This window comes from Hippopotamus amphibius, chromosome X (genome assembly GCF_030028045.1).
Source record: "Hippopotamus amphibius kiboko isolate mHipAmp2 chromosome X, mHipAmp2.hap2, whole genome shotgun sequence".
Classification (NCBI taxonomy): domain Eukaryota; kingdom Metazoa; phylum Chordata; class Mammalia; order Artiodactyla; family Hippopotamidae; genus Hippopotamus; species Hippopotamus amphibius.
This window is the reverse complement of record NC_080203.1, coordinates 84068642-84089397: the sequence shown is the minus strand read 5'-3', so window position 1 is coordinate 84089397 and position 20756 is coordinate 84068642. Positions and strand designations below refer to the sequence as shown.

The following is a 20756-nucleotide window of genomic DNA, read 5'->3' as shown; positions in this document are numbered from 1 at the left end:
GTAATGGACAACAAAATAACTGAAATTATAAATACTCTAGATGGTATAAACAGCAGAAAAACTGAGGCAGAAGAACGAGTAAGTGAGGTGGAAGATAGAATGGGGGAAATAACTGCCACAGAGCAGGAAAAAGAAAGAATGGAAGACAGTCTCAGAGACCTTGGGAATAAAACTAAGCATGCCAACATTCAAAACATAGGCGTCCCAGGAGAAGAAGACAAAACGAAACAATTTGAGAAAATATTTGAAGAGATTATAGTGGAAAACTTCCCACATGGGAAAGGAAATAGGCAATCAATTCCAAGAGGCGCAGTCAGTCCCATACAGAATAAGCCCAAGGAGAAACACACTGAGGCACCTATTAATTAAACTAATGAAAATTAAAAACAAAGAAAAAATATTAAAAGCAGCAAGAGAAAAGCAACAAATAACATCTAACAGAAAACCCATGAGGATAACAGCTTATCTCTCTGCAGAAACTCTGCAGGACAGAAAGGAGTGGCAGGATATACTGAAAGTCTTGAAAGAAAAAAACCTACAGCCAAGAATACTGTACCCAGCAAGAATCTCATTCAGATTTGACGGAGAAATCAAAAACTTTACAGGCAAGCAAAAGATAAGAGAACTCAGCACCACCAAACCAGCCTTACAAATGATAAAAGAACTTCTCTGGGCAGGAAACACAAGAGAAAGAAAGACCTAAAAAAAAAAAAAAAAACTGAAAACAATTAAGAATATGGTAATAGGAACATACATGTCAATGATTACCTTAAATGTAAATGGATTAAATGCTCCAACCAAAAGACAAAGATTGGATGAATGGATACAAAAACAAGACCCTTATATATACTGTCTACAAGAAACCCACTTCAGACCTAGGGACACATACAGACTGAAAGTAAGGGGAAGAAAAAAGGTATTCCATACAAATGGAAGTCAAAGGAAAGCTGGAGTAGCAATACTTATATTGGACAAATTACATGTTAAAGTAAAGACTATTACAAGAGACAAAGAAGGATACTACATAATGCTTAAGGGATCAATCCAAGGAAAGATATAACAATTGTAAATATCTATGCATCTAACATAGGAGCCCCTCAATACATAAGGCAAATGCTAACAGCCATAAAAGGGGAAATCTATAGTAGCATAATAATAATAGGAAACTTTGACACCCCACTTATATGAATGGACAGATCATCCAAACAGAAAATAAATAAGGAAACATAAGCTTTAAATGACACATTAGAATATCTTGACTTAATTGATATTTATAGGACATTCCATCTAAAAACTACAGAATACAATTTCTTCTCATGTGCACATGGAACATTCTCCAGGATAGATCACATCTTGGGTCACAAATCAAGCCTTGGTAAATTCAAGGAAATTGAAATTGTATCAAGCATCTTCTCTGACCACAACACCATGAGACTACATATCAATTACAGGAAAAATACTATAAAAAATACAAACACATGGAAGCTAAACCATACGCTATTAAACAAACAAGAAATCTCTGAAGAAATCAAAAAGAAAATCAAATTACCTAGAAACAAATGACAGTGAAAACATGACTGCCCAAAACCTATGGGACACAGCAAAAGCAGTTCTAAGAGGGAAGTTTATAGCAATACAATCCTATCTCAAGAAACAAGAAAAATCTCAAATAAAAAACCTAACCATATACCTAAAACCATTAGAGAAAGAAGAACAAAAAATCACCAAAGTGAGCAGAAGGAAAGAAATCGAAAAGATCAGATCAGAAATAAACAAAAAAGAAATGAAGGAAACAATAGCAAAGCTCAATAGAACTAAAAGCTGGTTCTTTGAGAAGATAAAGTTGATAAATCATTAGCTAGACTCATCAGGAAGAAAAGGGAGAAGACGCAAATCAACAGAATTAGAAATGAAAAAGGAGAAGTAACAACTGACACCGCAGAAATACAAAAAGATCATGAGAGGCTACCCAAGCAACTATATGCCAATAAAATGGAAAATCTTGAAGAAATGGACAAATTTTTAGAAAATTACAACCTTCCAAGACTGAACCAGGAAGAAATAGAAAATATGAACATACCAATCACAAGCACTGAAACTGAAACTGTGATTAAAACTCTTCCAACAAACAAAAGCAAAGGGCCAGATGGCTTCCCAGGTGAATTCTTTCAAACATTTAGAGAAGAGATAACACATATCCTTCTCAAACTCTTCCAAATTATAGTAGAGGGAGGAACACTCCCAAACATATTCTAGGAGGCCATCATTACCCTAATAGCACAACCAAAGATGTCACATAAAAAGAAAATTACCAGCCAATATCAGTGATGAACTTAGATGCAAAAATCCTCAACAAAATACTAGCAAACAGAATCCAACAGTACATTAAAAGGATCATACACCATGATCAAGTGGGATTTACCCCAGGAATGCAAGGATAATTCAAAATATGCAATTCAATGTAATACACTATGATAAAAATAAAAATTGAAGGATAAAAGCCATATGATAATCTAATAGATGCAGAAAAAGCTTTTGAAAAATTCATCCCTCATTATGATAAAAACTCACCAGGAACTGGGAAAAGAGGGGAACTACCTTAACATAATAAAGTCCATATATGACATATATGACAAGCCCATAGCCAACATCATTCTCAGTGGTGAAAAACTGAAAGCAGTTTCTCTAAGATCAGGAACAAGACAAGGTTGCACACTCTCCCCACTATTATTCAACATAGTTTTGGAAGTTTTAGCCACAACAATCAGAGAAGGAACAGAACTAAAAGGAATCCAAATTGGAAAAGAAATAAAACTGTCACTCCAGTTGACGTGATACTATATACAGAAAATCCTAAAGATACTACCAGAAAACTACTGCTGCTAATCAATGAATTTGGTCAAGTAGCAGGGTGAAAAATTAATGCCCAGAAATCTCTTGCATTCCTATACACTAACAACAAAAAATAAGACAGAGAAATTAAGGAAACACTCCCATTTACCATTGCAACAAAAAGAATAAAATACCTAGCAATAAATCTACTTAAGGAGGCAAAAGACCAGCATGCAGAAAACTGTAAAACACTGATGTAAGAAATCAAAGATGATACAAACAGATGGAAAGATATACCGTATTGTTGGATTGGAAGAATCAACATTGTGAAAATGACTATACTACCTAAAACAATCTACAGATTCAATGCAATCCCTATCAAATTACCAATGGCATTTTTCACAGAACTAGAACAAAAAATTATATAATTTATATGATAACACAAAAGACCCTGAATAGTGAAAGCAATTTTGGAAGGAAAAACAGAGCTAGAGGAATCAGACTCCCTGACTTCAGACTATACTACAAAGCTACAGTAATCAAGACAATATGGTACTCTCACAAAAACAGAAATATAGATAAATGAAAAAGGATAGAAAGACCGGAGAGAAACCCACATACATATGTTCACCTTATCTTTGTCAAAGGAGGCAAGACTACACAATGAAGAAAAGACAGCCTCTTCAATAAATGGTGCTGGGAAAACTGGACAAGCTCCACATAAAAGAATGTAATTAGAACACTTCATAACACCATACACAAAAATAAACTCAAAATAGATTAAAGACCTAAATGTGAGGCCAACCACTATGAAACTCTTAGAGGAAAACATAGGCAGAACACTCTATGACATAAATTAAAGCAAGATCCTTTTTGACCCACTTCCCAGAGTAAGGAAATTAAAACAAAAATAAACAAATGGGATCTAACGAAACTTAAAAGTTTTGCACAGGAAAGGAAATCATAAACAAGAGGAAAAGACAACCCTCAGAGTGGGAGAAAATATTTGCAAATGAAGGAACTAACAAAGGATTAGTCTCCAAAACATACAAGCAGCTCATGCAGCTCAATATCAAAAAACAAACAATACCTATCCAAAAATGGGTGGAAGATTAAATAGACATTTTTTTCAGAGAAGACATACAGAAGGCCAAAAAACACATAAAAAGATGCTTAACATCACTAATCATTAGAGAAATGAAAATGAAAACCACAATGAGGTATCATTTCACACCATCAGAATGGTCATCATCAAATAATCTAGGAAAAATAAATGCTGGAGAGGCTGTGGAAAATAGGCAATCCTCCTGCACTGTTGCTGGGAATGTAACTTGATACAGCCACTAAGGAGAAGAGTAGGGAGGTTCCCTGAAAAAGTAAAAATAGAGTTACCATATGACCCAGCACTCCCACTATGGGCATATACCCTGAGAAAACCATAATTCAAAAAGATATATGGAGTATTTAATTCTGTGGAATGAAAACAACAGCCACAGAAAGACAGAGAAAATGAAAAGGCAGAGGACTTTGTACCAATTATGGAACAAGAAAAAAACCCAGAAAAACAACTAAATGAAGTGGCAACCTTCCAGAAAAATAATTCAAAATCGTGATAGTGAAGATGATCCAGGACTTCGAAAAAAGACTGGATGAAAAGATCAAAAAGATGCAAGAGAAGTTTAATAAAGACCTAGAAGAATTAAAGAACAAGTAGAGATAAGCAATATAATAACTGAATGGAAAATACACTAGAAGGAGCCACTAGAAGGATAACAGATAAGTGACCTGGAAGACAGAATGGTGGAAATCACTGATGCAGAAAAGAATAAAAAAATAAAAATGAAAAGAAATGAAGACAGCCTAAGAGACCTCTGGGACAACATTAAACACACAAACATTCACATTATAGGGGTCCCAGAAGGAGAAGAGAGAGAGAAAAGACCCAAGAAAATATTGGAAGAGATTATAGTTGAAAACTTCCCTAACATGGGAAAGGAAATAGCCACCCAAGTCCAGGAAGCTTGGAGAGGCCCAGGCAGGATAAACCCAAGGAGGAACATGCCAAGACACATAGTAATCAAATTGACAAAAATTAAAAACAAAGAAAAATTATTAACAGTAACAAGGGAAAATGACAAATAACATACAAAGGAACTGCCAAAAGGTTAACAGCTGATTTCTCAGCAGAAACTCTGCAAGCCAGAAGGCAGTGGCATGATATACTTAAAGTGATGAAAGGTAAGAACCTGCAAACAAGAATACTCCACCCAGCAAGCATCTCATTCAGATTCGGCAGAGAAATCAAAAGCTAAAAGAATTCAGCACCACCAAACAAGCCCTCCAACAAATGCAAAAGGAACTTCTCTATGTGAGAAACAAAAGAGAAGAAAAGGACCTACAAAAACAAATCCAAAACAATGAAGAAAATAGTAATAGGAACATATATATTGATACTTACCTTGAATGTAAATAGATTAAATGTTCCAACCAAAAGACACAGACTAGTTGAATGCATATAAAAACAAGACTCATATATATATGCTGTCTGCAAGAAACCCACTTTAGACCTAGGGACACATACAGACTGAAAGTGAGGGGATGGAAAAGGATACTCCATGCAAATGGAAATCAAAAGAAAGATGGAATAACAATACTCACATCAGATAAAATAGACTTTAAAATAAAAAAAATGTTGCAAGAGACAAGAAATGACACTACATAATGATCAAGGGATTAATCCAAGAAAAGGACATAACAATTATAAATATATATGCACCCAATATAGGCGCACTCAATACATAAGGTAAATGCTAACAACTAAAAGAGGAAATCAACAGTAACACAATAAGAGTGAGTGACTTTAACACCACAATTACACCAATGGACAAATCATCCAGACAGAAAATTAATAAGGAAATACAAGCTTTAAATGACACACTGGAACAGCTAAATTTAATTGATGTTTATAGGACATTTCATCCAAAAACTGCAGATTATACTTTCTTCTCAATGCACACAGTATATTCTCCAGGATAGATCACATCTTGGGTCACAAATCAAGCCTTGGTAAATTTAAGAAAATGTAAATCATATCAAGCATCTTTCCCGACCACAACACTAAAAGATTAGAAATCAATTACAGGGAAAAAAAACTGCAAAAAAACACAAACACGTGGAGGCTAAACAATATTCTACTAAATAACAAAGATATCATTGAAGAAATCAAAGAGGAAATCAAAAAATAGCTAGAGACAAATGACAATGAAAACACGATGACCCAAAACCTATAAAATGCAGCAAAAGCAGTTCTAACAGGGAAGATTATAGCAATACAATCCTACCTCCAGAAACAAGAATAACCCCAAATAAACAATCTAATCTTACATGTAAAGAAACTAGAGAAAGAAGAAAAAACAAAACCCAAAGTTAGTAGGAGAGAAATCATAAACATCAGAGCAGAAATGAATGAAATAGAAACAAAGAAAACAATAGCAAAATCAATAAAACTAAAAGCTGGTTCTTTGAGAGGATAAACAAAATTGATAAACCTTTAGCAAGACTTATCAAGAAAATGAGGGGGGGGGACTCAATCAATAAAATTAGAAATGAAAAAAGTTACAACAGACACCACAGAAATAAAAAGCATAAAAAGAGACTACCACAAACAATTATATGCCAATAAAATGCACAACGTAGAAGAAATGAACAAGTTCTTAGAAAGGTATAACCATCCAAGACTGAATTAGGAAGAAAGAGAGAACATGAACAGACCAATCACAAATAATGAAATTGAAACTATGATTAAAAATCTTCCAGCAAACAAAAGTACGAGACCAGATGGCTTCACAGGTGAATTCTATCAATCATTTAGAGAAGAGCTACCACATATCCTTCTCAAACTCTTCCAAAAAATTTCAGAGGAAGGAATACTCCCAAACTCATTCTATGAGGCCACCATCACCCTGATACCATAACCAGAAAAAGATATTACAAAAAAAGAAAATTACAGACCAGTATCACTTATGAATTTAGGTGCAAAAATCCTCAAGAAAATACTAGCAAACAGACTCCAACAACACATTTAAAAGGATCATAAACCATGATCAAGTGGGATTCATCCCTGGAATGCAAGCATTCTTCAATATATTCAAATCAATCAATGTGATACACCACATTAACAAACTGAAGGATAAAAAGCATGATAATCTCAATGGATGCAGAAAAAGCTTTTGACAAAATTCAACACCCATTATGATAAAAACTCTCCAGAAGGTGGGCATAGAGGGAACCTACCTCAACATAATAAAGGCCATATATAACAAACCCACAGCAAACATCATTCTCAATGGTGAAAAACTGCAAGCATTCCCTCTAAGATCAGGAAGAAGACAAGGATAGCCACTCTCACCAATACTATTCAACATAGTCTTGGAAGTCCTTGCCACAGCAAGCAGAAAATAAAAAGAAATAAAAGGAATCCAAGTTAGAAAAGAAGTAAAACTGTCACTCTTTGCAGATGACATGATACTATACATAGAAAATCCTAAAGATGCCACCAGAAAACTAGGAGCTAATCAATGAATTTGGTAAACTTGCAGAATACACAATTAACACAGAAATCTCTTGCATTTCTATACACTAACAACAATAGGTCAGAAAGAGAAATTAAAGAAACAATTGCATTCACCATTACAACAAAAAGAATAAAATACCTATGAATAAACCTAACTAAGGAGGTAAAAGATCTGTATGCAGATAACTATAAGGCACTAATGAAAGAAACCAAAGATGACACAAACAGATGGAGAGATATACCATGTTCTTGGATTGGAAGAATCAACATTGTGAAAGTGACTATACTACCCAAAGCAATCTACAGATTCAATGCAATCCCTATCAAATTACCAATGGCACTTTTTACAGAACTATAACAAAAAAATCCTAAAATTTGTATGGCACCAGAAAAGACCCCAAATAGCCAAAGCAATGTTTAGGGAAAAATCAGAGCTGGAGGAATCAGACTCTTTGTCTTCAGACTATACTACAAAGCTACAGTGATCAAGACAATATGGTACTGGCACAAAAATAGAAATATAGATCAATGGAACAGGATAGAAAGCCCAGAGATAAGCTATGATCAACTAATCTATGACAAAGGTGGCAGGGATATACAGTGGAGAAAAGACAGCCTCTTCAATAAGTGGTGCTGGGAAAACCGGACAGCTACATGTAAAAGAATGAAATTAGGACACTCCTTAACACTATACACAAAAATAAACTCAAAATGGATTAAAGACCTAAATGTAAGGCAAGCACTAAAAAACTCTTAGAGGAAAACATAGGGAGAACACTCTTTGACGTAAATCACAGCAAAATCTTTTTTGACCCACCTCCTAGAGTAATGGAAAAACAAACAAAAATAAACAAGTGGGGCCTAATGATACTGAAAAGCTTTTGCCCTGCAAAGGAAACTATAAGCAAGAGGAAAAGGCAACTCTCAGAATGGGAGAAAATATTTGCAAATGAATCAATAGACAAAGGATTAATCTCTAAAATATATAAACAGTTTATGCAGCTCAATATCAAAAAAACATACAACCCAATCAAGAAATGGGCAGAAGACCTAAATTTCTCCAAAGAAGACATACAGATGACCAAGAGGCACATGAAAAGCTGCTCTACATCATTATTTAACAGAGAAATGCAAATCAAAACTACAATGAGGTATCACCTCACAGCAGTTAGCATGGGCATCATCAGAAAATCTACAAACAGTTAATGCTGGAGAGGATGTGGAGAAAAGGGAACCCTCTTGCACTGTTGGTGGGAATGTAAATTGATACAGCCACTATGGAGAACAGTGTGGAGGTTCTTTGCAAAACTAAAAACAGAGTTACCATATGACCCAGCAATCCCACTACTGGGCATATACCCAGAGGAAACCATAATTCAAAAAGACACATGCACTCCAATGTTCACTGCAGCACTATTTACAATAGCCAGGACATGGAAGCAACCTAGATGTCCATCAAAAGATGAATGGATAAAAAAGATGTGGTACATATATACAATGGAATATTACTAGCTATAAAAAGCAGTGAACCTCGGACATTCGTAGAGACATGGATGAAGCTAGAGACTGTCATACAGAGTGAAGTGAGTCAGAAAGAGAAAAACAAATATTGTATATTAACACATACATGCGGACTATAGAAAAGTGGTACAAATCAACTGGTTTGCAAGGCAGAAATAGAGACACAGATGTAGAGAACAAACATATGGACACCAAGTGGGGAAAGTGGGGAGGGTTGGTGGGGAATGAATTGGGAGATTGGGATACCAAATTGTACACTCTAAATATATGCAGTTTATTGTCTGTTAACTGTATCTCAGTAAAAATTCTTAAAAAAAAAAAACAGTAAATGTTGGAGAGGGTGTAGAGAAAAGGGAACCCTTTTGCACTGTTGGTGGGAAGGTAAATTGTTACAGCCACTATGGAAAACAGTATGGAGGTTCTTTGAAAAACTGAAAACAGAATTACCATATGACCCAGCAATCCCGCGACTGGGCATATACCTAGAGAAAACCATAATTCAAAAAGACACATGCACCCCAATGTTCACTGCAGCACTATCTACAATAGCCAGGTCATGTAAGCAACCTAAATGTCCATTGACAGATGAATGGATAAAGAAGGTGTGGCTTATATATACAATGGAATATTATCTAGCCATGAAAAGGAAAGAAATTGAGTTATTTGTAGTGAGGGGATGAACCTAGAGTCTGTCATACAGTGTGAAGTCAGAAAGAGAAACAAATACTGTATGCTAACACATATATACATAGAATAAAAAAAAATGGTACTCATGAATACTGCGGCAAGGCAAGAATATAGACGCAGATGTAGAGAACGGACTTGAGGACCCTAGGTTGGGTGGTGGGGTAAGGGAAACTGGGATGAAGTGAGAGAGTAGCATTGACATATGTACACAACCAAATGTAAAGTTGATGGCTAGTGGGAAGCTGCTATATAACACAGGGAGATCAACTCGATGACTGTTGATGACCTAGAGGGGTGGGATAGGGAGGGTGGGAGGGTTAGGGTTAGGGAGGGGATATGGGGATATGTGTATAAATACAGCTGATTGACTTTGTTGTACAGTGGAAACTGGCACAACAGTGTAAAGCAATTATACTCCAATAAAGATCTGAAAAAAGAATTCTTGAAGAGTTCTTTTTTGTTGTTTTTGTTCTTGATTTTTGGTAGAACTAAGGAAGCTGATTCTCCCCTCCCCCATACTGTTTTATCTAGAAATAATTGACAAACATCACTGTATAAGTTTATGTTGTACAGCAAGATGGCTTGCTTTACATATATTGTGAAATGATTACCACAATGTTTATTTAACTTCCATGATCTCATATATGAGAGTGAGTCAAAAATTATCCGCACTCTGGTTATAGTAAAACTTTTAAAAATTCTGCTTCGAGTGTGGATAATTTTTGATTCACCTTTGTAGATACAATTAAGAAAGCAAAATTCTCCTTGTGATAAGATAAATTTATATAGAAATACAAATCACCTAAAATAGCCAAAATTGTTTTGAAAAAGAATGTATTGGAAGGACTTTACCTGTTTTCAGCACTTGCTATGAAGCTACATTATTCAAGACAGTGAGATAAAATTCTAACTATGTATGGTTATGGATATTAACTAGATTTATTGTGGCAATCATTTACATTTACATTTACAAATATTAAATTATTATGTTGTACACCTGAAACTGATATAATGTTATACGACAAATTATATCTCAATTAAAACAACACGAAAACATATGTTTATATGTTACTATATAAATAGTCACATAGATCACTGGAACAGAATAGTCTTCCTAAAAATAGAACTACACATATATGATCAATTGATTTTTGACAAAGGTGCCCAGGTAATTCAATGGGGAAATTAATAGATTTTTTCAACAAAAGTACTGGAATAACTGAATATCCATATGGAAATAAATTAACCTTGACCCTTATTTTGCACTATATAAAAACTACCTCAAAAATGATCACAGACCTAAATATAAGAAATAAAACTATGTAATTTTTATAAGAAAACAGGAGAAAATCTTTGTGACTTTGGGTTAGGCAAAGATTTGTTAAATAAGAAACAAAAAACACATAAACTATGGAAAAATTATAAATTGAATTTCAACAAAATTAAAAGTTTATGTTTTTTAGAAACAATCTTAAGAAAATGAAAGACTAAGCCACAGACTGAGAAAACATTTGAAAATCACATATATGACCAAGGATTTGCTACGGAGAATACAGAAAACAACTCTTGAAAGTAGATAATGAGAAAACAGACAACCCATTTAATAAACATGGGCAAAAGACAATAACACATCACCAAAGATTTTATACAGAGGACAAATAAGCACATGAAAAATGCTCAATATCATTAGCCATTAGGGAAATGCAAATTAAAACCACAATGAAATGCCGCTATGCACATATTAGAATGACCAAAATTAAAAATAGTGATAATACTAAGTGTGGACAACCAAATGGAACAACTGCAACTCTTATATATTAAAAGTGAAAATGCAAAATGATACAGCAACTTTGGAAAACAGTTTGGCAGTATCTTATAAAATTGAACAGACACCCACAATGCAACTCAGCAATCCCACACATGGAAACAACTTAGTAACAACCCAGATGTCCTAGAATGTACTGGTGAATGAGTGGTATATCCACACAATGGAATTATCACTAAGCAATAAAAAAAAAAATCAACTACTAATACATGCAAAAATATGGATGGATATCAAAAAATTAAGTGAAAGAAGCTAAACACAAAATATCACTATTGTATGATTCCATTTATTTGACATTCTAGAAAGAGCAAAATTATGATGACAGAATGCAGATTAGTGTTTGCCAAGGGCCAGGGTGGGAGCAAAGACTGACAACAAAAGGAGAACATTAGAACTTGAAGTGATAGGAATATTCCACATCTTGATTATGGTGGTAGTTACACAACTATATGCATTTGTTAAAACCCATAGAATTAGACATTTGGTGATTCTTATTGTTTGTAAATTATACCTAAATGAAGATGATAAAAAATGAAATCCTAAAAAAAAACAAAAAAGAAAGAAGTCCTAGAACTGAATTAAAAAAAGGATAAACAATCTAATATTTTTTAAAAGGCAAACTAATACATAAAGAAGGATAATACAGCACGATTAGGCAGGGTTTATCCCAGCAATACAATGTTCATTTAACATATGGAAATGATTCAATAGATTAGTGGTTCTTTTTGTCCCTCAGGTGACATTTGACAACATCCGGAGACATTTTTGGTTGTCACAACTAGGGGGTGCTACTGACCTCTAGTAGATAGAAACCAAGAATGCTGTTAAGCACCTTACAATGCACAGGGTAGATTCCAACTGAGAATCACTATTCCATATTCTACTTTCCCAATTCAACACTATACCTATGATATTTACACACATTGCTATCGGGTACATACATCTAGTCTCTTGCTTCTTGCTATATAATACCCCATAGTAAGCATACTCCATATGTTTTTCATCCATGTTCTGGTGATAAATACCTAAGTTGCTTCTAACTGCACTCCACCACACACAACAGTGTCATGCAATCAACAGCCTTGTAAATGTTCCCTCATGGACCTCTATGAGAATTTCTCTGGGATATATATTCATGAATGGAACCAGTAGGTCATACACATGCTTAACTTTGATAAATACTACCCAGGTGCTTTCTGGAATGACTGAACCAGTTTAATACGGTGCGAAAATGAGTTAACATATCAGGCCTGAGACTGCTATCCCTAAAAAGTCTCGCTTGAGAGGTTGGCCCTTGGCTGGCATCTTGGAACTTGGATCTCAAGAGGGTTTCCATCATTCCCTGACAAGAGTGGCTCACTGTGCCTAAATTATTTGTATGAACAACATGGTTTATGCTGAATATCTGCTTTCCTTCTGGGAGTCTGCAATCTTGGTACATGCTAGGCAGAGGGTGCCTACATGACCAGCCGCCCATAGAAATCTTGGGCACTGAGTCCCTAATAATTTTCCCTGGTAGACAACATCTCACATGTGTTGTACAACTCATTGCAAGGGGAATTAAGTGCCTCTTGTGTGACTCTGCTGGGAGAGGACTCTTGGAAACTTACACCTGGTTTCCTTCAGACTTTTCCCCATGAGCCTTCTCCTTTTGCTTTGCATCCTTTACTTGTATTAAGCCATAACCATGAGTATGACTATATGCTGAGTCCTGGGACTTATAGCAAATCACTGAACATAGATGCAGCCTTAGCGCTATGCCCCCAACACACATTCCCATAGTCAAAGTAGGAGAATTTGCAAGAAGACTTACTCTTAGCTGCATAGTTTTATGTGTCATTTGAATTTTATACCATATACTGTGTGCATGTATTATTTCTTTAAAAATAAATACTTATAAAAATGGGGAGAAGAGTTGTCAAAACAACTAGGTCACCTGTGAATAAGACCCAAAAGATACTAGAGAACCACAGAGGTCCACATGAGGAAGCCCAAAGAAGGTAAGGAACTTACTCAAAGTTACCCAGACAGTCATTACAGACAGGACCTACATCCTCACTTCCCTGTTTCCTAGTGCTCCTTCCTCTAAATCACTTGGCCCCTTTTCCTACACTTGTCACTTCCCCTACCTTAGTGTTCTCCCATAAATGCCTTGCAGGGGCCCAGTTTCATGCTGACTATGGTCTCTTTTCTTTCTCAGATTCCTGGAATATATGAATATGTTCAGAGTCCCTTCCAAAACACTGAGTCCCATGGAAACTGAGCCCAACAGGAACAGAAAAGAGAAGTTGAAGAAAAATCCTGCTGGTAATTATCTGGAAGGAAGAAAAAAAAAAGGAGCAGGAGAACAGTAAAGAAATAAAGTCCTTGACCAAATTACAGTACCTTCCTAAGTCTTCATACTCTAGCAAGGGGGTGAACATTAGGGTCAGAGAGGAATCCATCCCCTACCATGGGTCAAAGCAGCTGAGCAGAACCAGATAGCTCAGAGACTCCTTCCACAGCTTCCAAACTTCTCTCAAAACCCTCCCCAAAGAGAAAGATGCTTACGTGCTCCAGGAAGCAGGGTCCTATCTCGCTGAGGTGGGGGTCATCATTGTTGTACTGTTTCTCCAGGTCTCTTACGAAGCCCATCTGAAACCTGTAGATGTCTTCAATGTTCCCAAAGATCACCTTCAGTTGCTCATCACTGAACATGTCCCTTCTCTTCCGGCATTGCTTCAGGTAGCCCTGCAGATAAAGTAAAAGCCCAGGGTGAGGATGCCCTTCACTTTTTGAGGGCTTTATCACTTTCTAAGTACTTTGGACTTTATTTCAGTTCCATGACATACACAGGGAATAATCATTTCCATTTTTCATACAAGAAAATTGGGGTTTAGAGATGGAAGTCACTCCATCAGTGAGTAATTAGGAAAGATGGATCTCAAGCAATGGTCTTCAGAATTCAAAGACTCCAGAGCATAGAGCTTTGCCCACCATTCTCTATGAAAAGGACCCCCAAAAGTCGTAAGACCCATTCTCAGAATCTGGACAAGCACAAATATTTTCACTTGCTATAGTAGTTACTAGTTTAATTGGATTGATTCACAACTCTAATGTTCTATTTCTTGTAGGACCAATCCAAATGTCTGGTAGGAAAACTTCCCAAAATGGAACAGGAATTGACAAAACCAAACCATTCTTTAAAGTGGATGTCTTAGCCATCTAAGGTAGCTGGCCAGGAGAGAGTTTGGATGAGCTAAGCCAGCAAGCCCACAAGGGCCCAGGCATGTTATTTTTAACAGGGTAAGTGTTTAGGACACATTTGTGAATAAATGGATGAATTAATACAGATAGCCACTGATGAAGGAAGAATCAATGAAAGAGATTCTTGGTCTGATAAGAGAGCACTGAGATACCACAATCAGACTCAGGATACATTGTAAGTCAGGGCAGAAGGAAACAAACACAGTTTTTCATTCTGAACCTACCTGTGCAGATTTTTAACTAATGGCCACTGTCCTCATTAGAAATCATTAGCATGTGAAAATGTTCCTGGTGAGAATGAATTATGGTCACTTGCTTTCATCTAAAAGATAAATGTGACTTTTATGACACCTATTGAGCTCCTAATGAGGAGCATTATGGTGAATGACTTATCACCTCTGGCCCTATCTAACTCCATTTTGTCTCCCCTAACACAGCTTGCAATAAAGTCATCTAGGCAAACTCTAGGAAGATCCTCATCCTTGGCTTCAATGCCCTTTACCAACCCCTTCCAAAATCTCACTTACCTTATCTCTTCTTACCCTCCAATTCAGCCATTAATGAATAAGTGTCTTTTAACAGTTTGCAAATTAATAGTTTGTGCCTGTGTTGACATGTATTTAATTAATGACTGATGCCCTCATTGACTGCCATGCTAAGATGTCCTGCATTTATTCATATCCAATTCCTGACCAAGAGGAAGAAATTCTCTCATACTGTGGGAGTTATCAAATCAATCACAATCGACATGAATTAGCCCTGATATTGCCTTGGTAATAAGCAAGGAAGGTTGACTATTTCATTCTGTTTCTAAACCCATAAGGGTTGATCTAAAAGTCTAGATCTAATGCATTGAGCTAGTGCCTTGATGTGTGATACAAATCAAAGCCATGACCTCCGGGAACGATTCCAAAGACTGGAAGGAAATAAGATGGATCAATGAACCTCTGGATCACCTAAGGTGTGAAAAACCCTTTAGGGAAAGGCCCTTGCAAGTCTGGACCTCAGTGTCTCCATCTCTAAAATGCATATATCAGAAAGGATTTCCAGGGCCCCATTCAGCTCTGACTCTCTACAGATATCATATATTGTTTTTCCTGGAAGCCTAAGACCTGTCAGGAGACCTGATAAGTGTCTTGAAAATAATTTTAATAAAATTAGGGAATGATGACTATCATTGTCCTGTTCACAGCTGTATCTCTAGAGTTTAACATGGTACCTGGCATATAGATGCTGCTCAATAAATAACTGCAACATGGCTAGCTCTTCTCATGCTAATGACAAAAGGTAAGTTAGAAGCATAATGTTTAAATTGTTGGTTTCCTTTTCTCCTTGTTCTCTTTTGTCTAGGATGTTTATTTCTCAAATAAAATAAAACCATTAAAAAATGAGAGGATGACAGGAAGAAGATATTTGCAACTTGGAAAACTGACAAGGGATTGATATCTGGAATAGACAAGGAACGCCTATAAGTCAGCAAGAAAAATATGAGAAACTATAGGAGAATGGGCAAAGGATAGGAACAGGGCCTTGCATGTCCAGGTGGTATGGATAGGCAGAGCTTAGAGCAGCCTGAAATCCCCGTGCTGGTCACTTCAGGCCAATAAGCTGCCCCATCCTTTTACTTTAGTATGCTATACAAATATTACTGTTTTATACAATGTGTTATTTTCTATGTATATACCAAGATGTAAAGACAATTGGGAATCATCAGGATAGGCAATTCACAGAAAGGAAAAATCAGTAAGTTTGAAAACTCCAGGCTTAAATATATCAAATGGAAATGTCTTGAAAGTATAGCATGATAAACTCTATTAGACCTAGGAAGAATTTCCTGATGGTGAAGGGTATGAGACACTAATACAAGTGACTGAAGAAAGCTAGTTCCAGCTTTTCTGGAGGCATTTGAGGATGGAATTTATTTCACAGTTATCAGATGACTGAGATTATCTTCCTCAGAGAGGCAGGTGTGACAACTTTATAAGGCATATTTAACTTTGCTTGCCCTGTGTCTCAGTTTTCCTGATCATAATATGATTTCTAAGATTACAAGAGGTAGTACCACCAATCATTGGTCAAGGTGACCTACAACTAAGCCAATACTCTTTTATCCCACTGTCTGGATTTAGAAAGAAGAAAGTCATCTTTTCAGAGAACTCATTAAAAATATACTTTCTTTTATTGGTTTCACTGAATAACTTTGAAAAAAATAACTCTATTTCCTATTTCCTCATTTGTAAAATGAGGGTATTGCAACTTAAATGTCTGTGAGGGACTTTCTGTTCCCGGGAGTAATTAACAAATGAATGAATGAATTAATAAATATATAAATAAATATTTTCTAATAGATAGTGACTTTTTTCTATACTGAATGCAGTATTTAGATATATTACTTAATCTACAAAAAGAGTAGATTATGTGCCATGTTAACATATTCAGTCCTGAGTAAGACATGCCTCCATGGGTATCAAGGAGGAAATGGCAAAACATGCAGAAGTAATGTGGATCACTACCACAGCATTCTCTAGTGAGAGCACACCTAGATCTCACAGAAAAGAGAAAGTAAAATCCAAGCAGCACTTAAAGTACAACTCTACAATCTGATAATTTTAGAGTTGGGGAACAAGGTCCAGGATGGAAAAGATTCACCTGAGGTTCCTCAGTCAGTTTGTGACTAAGGTGTGACCTGAACCTGGGACTCCCAATTCTGGTATTGGTGTTCCTTCTTATAAATCATATCATTCCTCATAGCTTTTGGTTTAGAGGTGACACAACCTGAGCTAAAATACTGCCTTCTGATCCAGCTAGACACAGCTTTCTCTACCCTTCTTTGCTCTAGCTAAACGTTCCTTTGACATCTCTGCTTTCAGGATGGGACAAAAAGATATTTCCCATTTAAACACTTAGCTTCAGCATCAAGAATCATAAAGAGATACAGAACTCACAGATCACCAACAAAAGCTTTGCTTAGGTTGGGTGGATTAGGCAATTCCTCAAAGCAGGGACATAGCACTACCTCTTTTGGAAAGATAAATACTTGCATTGCTGTCCTGAGCACATACCCTGTAGGAAGAGGCCAAGATGTTTGTGAGTTGGGAACAAAATCCTTCTGAAACTAAAAGACTCCCACTGGGCCAGTGCCTGAGAACTCTGGGAAAGTAATTTTGCCCCTTAGAGACACAGTCTGTTGATCTAGAAAATAGGAATAACAATAATAACATATTTCCTGTCTGAAAATCAAATGGCATAAGATGTGAATGTACTTTGCCAGAGTAGTACATGCACATGAGCACTTATATTTAATTCCAACTTTCAAAAATACTTATTGAGCATCTACCACCTGCCAAACACTGTGCTAGATGTTGAGGATGTATCAGTAAATCAATAAAAACCCATATCCCTCATGGAATGTACTTTCTAGTAGGGGAGAAGGACAATAAACAAAACAAAAAAGCAAAATATGTAATATGTCAGAAAGCAGTAAGTGCAATGGAGAAAAATAAAACAAGATAGTACAAGTTACAATTTTAAATAGAATAGTCAGGGAAGATCTCAAGGAGAAGATGATATTTGAGTAAAGACTTGAAGGAGGTGAGAAAGGGAGCCATGCAGACATCTGAGGGAGGAGTGTTTAGGCCGAAGGGAAAGCCAGTGGAAAGGCTTTGAGGAGGGAGTGTGCCAGGCCTTTTTAGGAACAGCAATTAGGCCACTGTGGCTAAAGTAATGAGAGTATGTGTGAAAGGAACAAGAGATGAAGTCACAGAGATAAGGAGGGGTTGATCACACAGGGCTTTGTAAGTAATAATGAGAACTTTGGCTTTTACTCAGGAAGGAAAGGTGAGCAGAGGAGTGATGTGAACTGACTTAGGCATTGACAGCATCCCTTGGCTGCTGGGTGAAGAGCAGACTGTACTAACTTGTATTACAGAGCCTATGACATTATAAGATAGCTATAATTTTAAAATTTTTTTATTGAGGTATAGTTGATTTACAATGTTGTGTTAGTTTCAGGTGTACAGCAAAGTAAATCTGTTATACATATACATATATCCATTCTTTTTTAGATATTTTTCCCATATAGGCCATTATAGAGTATTGAGTAGAGTTCCCTGTGCTGTACAGTAGGTCCTTATTAGTTATCTATTTTGTTTATAGTAGTATGCATGTGTCTATCCCAATCTTCCAGTTTATCCCTCCTCCCCCTTACCCCCTGGAAACCATAAGTTTATTTTCCATACCTGTAACTCTATTTCTGTTTTGTAGATAAGTTCATTTGTAGGCTTTCCTAAGATTCCACATATAAGCAGTATCATATATTTGTCTTTCTCTGTCTGACTTACTTCACTCATTATGACAGTCTTTAGGTCCATCTATGTTGCTGCAAATGACATTCTTCCATTCTTTTTTATGGCTGAGTAATACTCCATTTATATATGTACCACATATGCTGTATCCATCCCTCTGTTGATGGACATTTAGGTTGCTTCCATGTGCTGGCTGTTGTAAATAGTGTAAGACAGCTATCATTTTACAGCAGTGTTCCTCAAACTTTAATATGTATTGTAAGTCAAATGTGAATGTTTTTAAAATGTAGATTTGATCTCAAGTCTGGAGTGGAGTTAAAGATTCTGCATTTTTAACAAGCTCCCAGGTGATTCAGATGCTGTTGGACTAAGGCAGAACGGTTTGAGGGTAGTAGCTATGTCCAAGGCCTGGCATGGAGCAGAACGCCACTAAATTTTTGCTGAATGAATGACACATCAGTGGTTTGATGCCCAATGCCACATAACACATTCAAGAGGGTAATTTTAAAAAATATCAACCATTTGTATGGAGGTAGGAGGAAGAAAAAAAGATAAAAGAGAGACATTGATGGATTGGTGAATAGACGAAAAGGGAAGGAAGGAAACAAAAACTACATTTTCTCAAATACTTACAATATTAGGTTTACTTAATTTCCTCAATAAACTTAAGAGGTTGATAAAATGAAGCCCATTGGACAAATCATAAAATCAAAGGTTAGAGGAGTTAAGGGGCACCTTCAAGGTCACAGGGTTAATTAATGACTAAGTTAAGATGTAAAAGCCAGCACTAGAGCCCTTGTTCTTTCTACCCTACCTTACTGCCTTGGGGAATGGGGAGGAGATAATCTTTAACCTTCCTGGAAGAGGTGAGAAAATGAGTTTAGATGAAGAAAGTTAAGGCCCAAAGTCCTTGGCCTTGATCTTTTCAGAACTGCACTGTCCGATGTGGTTGGTATTAGTCACATGTGACTATTTAAATTAAAATGAAATAAAATTTAAAATTCCATTTCTCAGTCATACTAGCCACATCTCAAGTGCTCAGCATCCACAGATGGCTGGCCACTGGCTACTGTAATGAAAACTGCAGATATAGAATATTTTCATCACTGCAGGAAGTCCTATTAGGCAGCACTGCTCTAAAGAAACAAGAACTTTGAAAAACATTAGAGCTATGCTATTGATTCCAGAGTGGGTCCTGGCCCTACTCAGCAGGGCTGGAGGATAGAAAGTAGGACCCGATCCCTTATCTGGAAGAAAGGGGATAAAAATATTCAAAGTAGAATTTTTCCCGGGGTCAAGCAGAACGCTATAGTGTGTGTGTGTGTGTGTGTGTGTGTGTGTGTGTGTGTATGAGTGTGTGTGTGAGGGTGGTGGGGGAGACAGAGAGAGAGAGAGGGAAGGGCGGGGGAGAAATCCTTCAAAAACATTTTTTTCTCTTTCTCTCATTGGTTTTCCCATTCTGTTTAGTAACACGTCCTTTGAAAATTCCAACTTGTCTCTGCTGAGCTCAAGGCAGTGTGAGAAAAAGGGTTCTCATCCTCACTCAGGTCAGAGAGATGGAAGGGATGGAGTGAGACAATGTGGAGCCATAGTCCCTGGAGGGTAGAGTGGCATAGTGGAAGACAAGTGGAGACTTGTCCTCCCAGCCTTTACATCCTGTAGATTTCTCTCCCTAAGGTCTTTTCTGTTCAAACACAAAACCAGTGTTCTTCAAGAGAGGGAAGAGGACCAGCAGCATCAGTATTACCAGGGATACTTGCAAAATATA

At 36.5% G+C, this 20756-nt stretch overlaps 1 protein-coding gene across 1 annotated transcript in view; it reads right to left on the bottom strand.

Annotated features, from left to right (window-relative positions):
* Positions 1–20756, bottom strand: part of ARHGEF9 (Cdc42 guanine nucleotide exchange factor 9) — a 183878-nt gene that overhangs the window by 51698 nt on the left and 111424 nt on the right. The window contains exon 4 of the mRNA XM_057718669.1: positions 13989–14168. Coding sequence (XP_057574652.1) covers positions 13989–14168 — 180 coding nt within the window. The remainder of the gene's footprint in view (positions 1–13988; positions 14169–20756) is intronic.